This window comes from Mus musculus, chromosome 2 (assembly GCF_000001635.26).
Source record: "Mus musculus strain C57BL/6J chromosome 2, GRCm38.p6 C57BL/6J".
In the NCBI taxonomy this organism is placed as follows: Eukaryota; Metazoa; Chordata; class Mammalia; order Rodentia; family Muridae; genus Mus; species Mus musculus.
This window is the reverse complement of record NC_000068.7, coordinates 167180751-167188938: the sequence shown is the minus strand read 5'-3', so window position 1 is coordinate 167188938 and position 8188 is coordinate 167180751. Positions and strand designations below refer to the sequence as shown.

General features: G+C 53.6%; 1 protein-coding gene across 6 annotated transcripts in view; it reads left to right on the top strand.

Annotated features, from left to right (window-relative positions):
* The window catches only part of Kcnb1 (potassium voltage gated channel, Shab-related subfamily, member 1), a 94104-nt gene that overhangs the window by 1134 nt on the left and 84782 nt on the right, over positions 1-8188 (top strand). For 5 of the 6 annotated variants that reach the window (XR_001781070.2, XR_374417.3, XR_374418.3 and 2 more), the window contains exon 2: positions 151-882. Coding sequence is in view for 3 of the 6 variants with exons in the window: in XM_017315732.2 (XP_017171221.1) it covers positions 316-882 (567 nt within the window). In the remaining 3 variants the exon portion in view is untranslated. Of the gene's footprint in view, positions 1-120; positions 883-8188 lie in introns of those variants that run through there. The other variant, NM_008420.4, reaches the window with a different exon arrangement.

Below are 8188 nucleotides of genomic sequence, written 5' to 3'. Positions count from 1 at the left end.
GCCATCCGTCCTCCCTTCCCCCCCCCCCGCCCCCCAACTCCCCTGAGCCGCTTAAGCCTTGGGAAGGTCAAGGCCGGTAGGGGACCCTGGGGGAGGGGCCTCACAGTACGGTTCGCTGACCCGTGTCCGCTTTCGCTTTCTGCCTCGCAGCCGTCGGGATGGAGGTGAGACGGTAGCCGCGACGCCCGCCCTCGCGCACCCCTGCACCACAGCGGCCTGCAGAGCTCCCCGCCCCCCGCCCCCGCGGCAGCGGGCCTTGCCGTCGAGTGACAGCGGCCTGGGGGGGCAGGGGGGGCGGGGGCGGCCAGACCAGCGATGCCGGCGGGCATGACGAAGCATGGCTCGCGCTCCACCAGCTCGCTGCCGCCCGAGCCCATGGAGATCGTGCGCAGCAAGGCGTGCTCGCGCCGGGTGCGCCTCAACGTCGGGGGCCTGGCGCACGAGGTGCTGTGGCGCACTCTGGACCGCCTGCCTCGCACGCGGCTGGGCAAGCTCCGGGACTGCAACACGCACGACTCTCTGCTCCAGGTGTGCGACGACTACAGCCTCGAGGACAACGAGTACTTCTTCGACCGCCACCCTGGCGCCTTCACCTCTATTCTCAATTTCTACCGCACCGGCCGGCTGCACATGATGGAGGAGATGTGCGCGCTGAGCTTCAGCCAGGAGCTGGACTACTGGGGCATCGATGAGATCTACCTGGAGTCCTGCTGCCAGGCCCGCTACCACCAAAAGAAGGAGCAGATGAACGAGGAGCTGAAGCGGGAGGCTGAGACGCTGCGGGAGCGGGAGGGCGAGGAGTTCGACAACACGTGCTGTGCTGAGAAGAGGAAGAAACTTTGGGACCTGCTGGAGAAGCCCAACTCATCGGTGGCCGCCAAGGTGAGTCTGGAGTCTGTTTCCCCCCATGGAGGCCTACACAGAGGCTCCTGGCTCCTCACGATGAGTATACCGGTTAAAAGGCAGGGGCTCCAAGCGAGTTCTCCAAGGACTACTACTCTTAAGAGGCACCCTTCCCATGTGATTCAGTACGGTGTACCCCTACTTTGTTGGGGGGAAATGGTTTATAAAACTCTAAAATGCTACGGCCTTGGTGAGAACAGAGTCGAGCTTTGCTGGATAGTCTTGGTGCCTCCAGGCCTGGATACATACTAGAATAGCCTGCCCTGCAGATGTAACATCTAGCCCTGAATTATAACCCCACTCTGCTCATAAGGAAGGGTATAAACACAGCCTACCGACACGCCTGGCAGAGGCTGAGGCACCCACAGGTATTTTAAGAGATGACAAAAGACAGGGAAGGCTAGTGGTAAGGACAGGTCTGCCCCAAGGCTCGGGACAGCGGGTGAGAGGACCAGGCTGGCTCCTTGTTTATGTACTTGCTGTGTGGTGCAGTTTGCACTTGGCTGTTGGAGGAAGATGTAAATTTCCAAATCAGAGCAGAAAATAGGCCTGGGGAAAGAGGCAGGGTGAACTTGTTCACACAGGGTGGGCTGCTGGGCACAGGAGGCAGCCAGCCTTGGGGACCAGCAGAGGCTTGGGGTGAGGACCGGGACAGGTGCAATTCCTCTGAGTCAGGCTGGCACCTCAGCGTGTCTGGAGGGTGAGGCCTGCCTCACATGGCCTGTGTCCTGGGTGCCAGGAGTAAATGACAGCTCAGCATGCTCAGGGCTGCATGGGAGGCTGGGAAGGGGGCCCAGAAAAGAGATGTGTGGGAATCCAGAGAGATCAAGTTTGGGAAGAGACAAGATAGTCTCTGAGAGCTGAGTCCAGGAACGAGGACCAGAGGCAAGTGACCAAGATCGCCTGTTCGGCCAGCCATCCTTTAGAAGCATGGCCTGGCTTTTGGCTAGCTTGGCCTCTCAGTGTGGAGTCTTTGGTGGCTCAGCTGGCCCCTCACTGGTCCCTTCTCTCAGGGGACTCTGTAGGGTTGTTTGCAGATAGTTGACTTGCTCAAAAAGGCTGCAGTCGACACAGGAAGGGTGTCTAGTAGGACAGCAGATAGAGCCCATAGTCATTTTTCTCTCGCCTCTGGGCTTGGTCTCCTCCTGGAAGGCTGAGACCATAATCCTTCCCCAGTTTCCGTGTCCAGAAAGCCTCCCTCTAAGACGAAAGGTACTCGTCCTTAGCCGGCTTAGGATCAACAGACTTATTTTGCTATTTCTAGGCCTGACACAGGTTTCCCCCACGGCTCAGCCCATTGAGGCCCAGGTAGGCCCCTCCTTCCTCACCTGCCCTGTCCTTAAGACACTGGATCCAGGGACAGGAAGTGGGGATTTACCCTCCCCTGGAAGAAACAGACAAAGGGCTGGGTTTGTGTTGGCACCTGGCTGCGGGGCAAAAAAAACGAGTTGTCTTGCAAGAGGCAGCGTGTGGGAATAAACCGTCTTTCCTCCTCTCGCTCAGCTTAATCGGCTCCCCCCCAGCCCCCCCCCCACGCCATCCCCCACCCCCTGCAGCAGCAGCAGCATCATGACCTCGCTGTGATCCCAGGCTGGGCTGTCAGCTCATATTCTTGCAGTTTCTAAAGCCAGAGCTCAAATAGGAAGGCGGTCGAGCCCACTGGCTCTCAGCATAGAAACGTCCAGAGGCACTGAGCAAATGCCTAATGCGTACAAGGCTCAGAGTGGCGAAGTAGCTTGCCTGAGGTCACAAAGCACGCAACTAGGGGTAGCCAGAAATGTACCTCCCCCAAGCGAGCTTTCGAACACCCTGTTCTTTCTGTTGGTGATCAAGGGCCACACACACCTCCCTCCCTAGCGCCTTCTCCTGCTTTGCTTCCCACAGTCCCTCTCCCAGAAGCGCAAGGTGCAAGTCAGATCGCATTATTCATCTGTTTGAAACCCACGGAGGTTTTTTATCACATTCAGCATGGAATCCACATGCCACTGTGCATCTGAGGTCTAGATTCTGGTCCTCAGAGCTCTTCCGGCTCATCTCTCCTGTTCTCTTCTGGCTCATGTGGTCCCAGTCCCACTGGCTTCCTTACTGTCCCAAACATAGCAGGGTCTGTCCTACCCCAGGACCTCTGCACTTATTTCCCTGCTGCCTACAGTTGCCTTCCCCAGAATGTTCTGTGGACGCCTTCTCTTCATGTCCCCATTTTGCTACAGTTCCTACTAAATTGTTTCCCCCTGGAGACCTCCTGGACTTCTGTCCCCTCCCTGTTGCACCCTGTCACCTCATGCAGTATTTTTCCTGCATGATCTTTAAACGCTACTAGAGATCATCTCTGGTCTACGTGTTTCTGTTTTACACCCACAAGGATGTATCACACACATTGCTGTGTTCCCAGCATGCATTGTGGTGTCTGGTTTAGAGGGCTCCAAATAACCCTGTGTAGGGTGGATGGGTGAGTGGATTGCTGGGTGGATGGAGGGATGGAGGTAGATGTATGTTTGGATGGATGGGTGGGTGGATAGATGGGTGTGTGGATGATGGATTGGTGGATGGATTGGTGGATGGATGGGTGGATGGGTGGGTGAGTGGGTGGATGAGTGGGTAGATGGGTGGATGGGCGGATGATCATTTGATGGACAGGAGGGTGGGTGGATGGATGCATATGTCCATGGATTGGTAGATGTATGGGTAAGTGAGTGGGTGGGTGGGTGGATAGATGGATATATTGGTGAATGATGGATGGATGGATGCATGGGTGGGTGGCTGGATGGGTAGATATATCAAGGAAGCAATCAGGTACTGACTTCCTCAGGCTTCAGGATCCTGTCAGCCATTCTTCCTCACAGCCTCCTGTGGCTCAGTTCCCTGGACCTCTGCTTTCTCTGACCTGCACCCGGCCCACCCCATCCCACAATCTCCAGAGCAAAGCCCAGTGAGACTTGCGAGTTCCTCAGAAACCACACAGGCCAAGTGCTAAGTATCACTTCCAGGTGCCTGTGAGGATCAGAAATGGCCGCATCTTACATGTCCTGGAGAAAGGACAGACCAGGGCTGTGGAACCAGCCAACTCTTCACTACTCTCTGGCCAGAGGCCGTTTCTTCACCTCTCCCTTCCCTGCCTTGAATACTGGGGCCCACTTTGCAGTGAGGTTGTGTTTGTGGAAGCTTAGCAACTTAGTGCTCAGCACTACAAGGAGGGTACTGTTCTTATCAGTGTTAAGTTGCTGTGCCCTTTCTCTGGCTGGGTGGGCAGCAATCACTTCCCTTCTGACAGCACCCTGGGGAGACTGTGCTGGTGTTGTGAATAATTGATGGCTGCTCTGCCAAGTGAGGAACGAACCAAAGCCCGGGCCCTGGATTCTCCATCAGGGGAGTAGAAATCAAAATCCATTAGGTTGTTTGGGAGGTGGGGTTAGCCCTGGCAGGGAGGCAGTGCAGGCATGCCAGGGCCTCCTCTGAGATTCTGCTCTCTGGGAACTCTTTCTCAGGCCTCTCTCAGTGTGGTGTGGGGAGAGCTGATGTGTGAGCCCGGAGTCTCTGGGTTAAATCTCTCCAAAACCGCTTCCAAATCGCCAGAGTGTTTACTGTGCTGGGCACAGATCAGTGGTCTCTGGGGTTGGTGTCATCTAGACATTTCTTCTTCAGCCCTCCTGGGCAGTGGGGTGCCCATTAGTGCTTTTGTGGGTCATAAATGACAAAGCAGAAACATCAGCTTCAATACGGAGGAAGATGTGTTACTGCGTGTCTCCCGACATGGCAGGGTAGCCAGCCGAGTGGATGGCTTAGTGATCTCATCAGGATTCTGTATCTTTTAAAAAAAATTTTAAATTACCCTTATATGTTGCTTTGTATATATGTGAGTATGTATGGAGGTCAGAGGTCAGAGAACAATTAGGGGGGAGTCAATTCTGCTCTTCAATCATTCGGATCAGTCTTGGTGGAAAGGGTCCTTAACCTGCTGAGCTATCTTGCTGGCCCCAAGGGGTGGTGTTTTAAACTATATGTATTCTGTTACATTTATCTATTATTTACTTACTTTGTGTGTGTGTGTGTGTGTGTGTGTGTGTGTGTGTGTGTGTGTGTGTGCTTGTGTGTATGCATGAAATAGCACAGTAGTGGAAGTCAGAAGACAACTTGTGTTTCCTGCTTCTGCCGCGTGGGTCCCGAGAACTGAACTCAGGTCGTCAGACTTGCTGGCAGTCAGCCCTCCATCTCACCAGCCCAGACTGGAGATTCTCTTCATCCCTCTGTTTCTCTCTAGACCCTAAAAACGACTTGGCACCTGTGCTTGATGCCTGGCGTCAAGAGATATGACTGCCAGATTCAGCCTCAAATGTAGATACAATGACGTCATTTCCTTCTGTAGTCCACTGCATTCTCCGCCAAGAGAACCCCTTCCCCCCACCCAGGAGCACCCTCTCAGGTGTTCTTAGTGTTGTTGGCCATTGATAATGTACTCGTACTTTAGTGGCAAGGGAATCTGGGAAAGCAAGTGGCTGGTGTTTACAGATGGTCGAAGGCGTGTGTTTGATGACATCAGAAGAAACGGGCTCTGGGAGGTGACACGCCTTCACCTAATGCTAAAAGGATAGGTAACCGCGCATGAAGCAGTGGAGATGTCGGAGTTGAGCATCTTAATTATTGTTCTGTGGCTGTGACAAAACACTGTGACCACATCTAATTTTAAAAGAAAGCATTTAATTTGGGGCTTGCTTACAGTTTCAGAGGGTTAGTCCATGACCGTCATGGCAGGAAGCATGGCGGCAGGCAGGCAGACCAGCGTAGCACTGGAGCGGTAGCTAAGATCCACTGGGCACACTGGGGCTGGTGTGGGCTTTTGAAACCTCGGAATTCATCCCAGTGGCACACCTTCTCCGAGAGACACGCCCCCTAGTCCTTCCCAAACATGTCCTCCAACTGGAGACCAAATATTCAAACGTGAGTCTCATTTGAAACTACATACCAGATTTCTCCCAAGCTTGGATGGGTCAGTTATACCATCTGAGTGAGTATGTCTGTCCAGTGGGGATGGTGGCCCCACCCACCTTGGGGAATATTTTAATAAGCCAAGGGATTTCTGATGTGAGTGTAGCTTAAGAAAAGAAATTATAAGGGTAAACCCAGGAGTGGTGGCGCACACCTTTAATTGCACAACTCAGGAGGCAGAGCCAGGCAGATTTATGAGTGTGAGGCCAGCCTGATCTATAGAGCAAGTTCTAGGACAACCTGGGTTACATGGAGAAACCCTGTCATAAAAAACAAGAAAAAGAAAGAAAGAAAGAAAGAAAGAAAGAAAGAAAGAAAGAAGGAAGGAAGGAAGGAAGGAAGGAAGGAAGGAAGGAAGGAAGGAAGGAAGGAAGGAAGAAAGGAAGGAAGGAAGGAAGGAAGGAAAATAAGTTGCAAGGGTAAAATTTAGGGGCCTGGAGATGAACCGATTGGTAAATGCTTGCTTTGCAGCCGTGTGGGCCTGAGTTCAAATTCTAGCACCACGTGAAAAAGCCAGGCATGGTGGCCTGTCGCTCTAATTCCAGTACTGGGAAAGTAGAGACATGTCCTCACCCCAACTCCCACCCCCACTCTCCTACACATTTACACACAGAACATAAGAAGGCTAAAATTTATTATTATATTATATCAAAAGTGGACGTGGCCTTTAGCTGGAGACAGTGACTAGAATTTTGCTACCACTGGCTGTGGGGCACAGTTCGTGCGGATTCTTTTTTATTATTTCTGAGGACCGGGATTCAGTCTCCTGTGTAAGAAATGGGAGTTAGGGGGGAAACTACCATGCAGGCCCAGGATGTGCCCAAGTGAAGAGTCCAGCCAGTTCCTGACATGCGAGACACTTGGCGAGTGGCCACACCAGTTCCTGGCAGTCCTTCAGAGTCCCCCTTTCTAGCTACATGTCCTATTGTGGTCCTGGATGTGGTTTGATGGGGTTGTAGCTTTCCCTACCTGAGCTAGGGGTAGCTGTGTTTTACCATCAGTTGTGAGGGGTCACCAGAAGCCCGGAGCCCCTGTGCTCTGTGCTGCCTAGCTGAGTGAGGCAGAGCGTCTCCCGATGCCTATTTAATTTAAAGGGACCGTTTGCCAGAGACTGGGATCCCAGCTGGAGGGCAGTTCCAGAGCTGGATGCAAGTCCTCCCTTCTCGTGGGTGTGGCCTCTGGACCCTTCCCAGCCTTGCTTCCCACTCTGTAGGTGTGATCCTGTAAACCTGCCTCTTGGGGCCGTAGGAGGGTGAAGAATGATCACGCGTGGGAAGTACTGAAGTCACGCTTGATGGATCCAAGCTCTTACTGGGTAAAGGGGAGCCCAGGGTCTGGGCTGGGCTGCTCCTTTGACTTGCATAGTCACCCCAAGATTGGTGCCATTCTTGGGTCTTTGCTGCCTCATCTGTGGTCTGGGATCTCTCTGGTCCCCATCCCAGAAGAAGAGTGACAGGGTTGAAAATTGGCAGAGGAGCCCTTAGGAAGGCAGTGTGCTTAGGGGTGGGGAGAACTCTCATGCCTCAGGCAACAACTCCAAACCCAGCCCTGTAACCTCCCCCATCCCATCCTTGGTATCACTGTGGTCTAGATGGGAGCCCCTTGGCAGAGCTGGGCTGCCTAGGCTCAGCCGGGCTCCTTATCCTCTGTGTGATTTGTGTGAAGTATTATGGTTCCTTCAGGTGACAGCCATCCGGAATCCACAGCACTGCCTGCCTCATTGAATTACCCCCAGAGGTCAGTTGTCACCCACATAAGGGGTGGTGACTAAAGGGCTTACGGCCTGACTGTCTTTCCTAATCCATCTGTGGAATAAGCCCCTTCCGAAACATCGTTCTGAGAAGATGCCATGCTGGCTGCAAGCCTGCAGGCTTTTTCTCTGGCCACTGGAGCCCAGGAAAGTCAGGGACCCAGGGACCCAGCGCCCCAGCCACGCCGCCCTCAGCTGCTGTTGGAGGAGCAGAGGTGTGACATATTACAGCCATCTTGTTCCAGGCTGGCTCTCAGACCCTCTACAGGATGGAGCTGAGGCCCTGAGTCTGGGGAGCAGGGGGGTGGTATTTGTTTGCTCTCCACTTTTTTGGGGTGGGAGGTCACTCCCCACGTCTCAGCACATGTATTTGAGATTCAATTCTGGAAGAATTAAGGGAAGACTGATCAGTGGGCGTCTTACTTGGTGTGTCCTGATTGTGTTACGAGCTAGGAGGGCACCTTGCAACAGACCCCCTAGCTGGGGTGGGGTCAACAGCACAGATCCCAGGCTGGCTGCGCACACTCAGCTTTGCCGTCATCTCTTGGATTA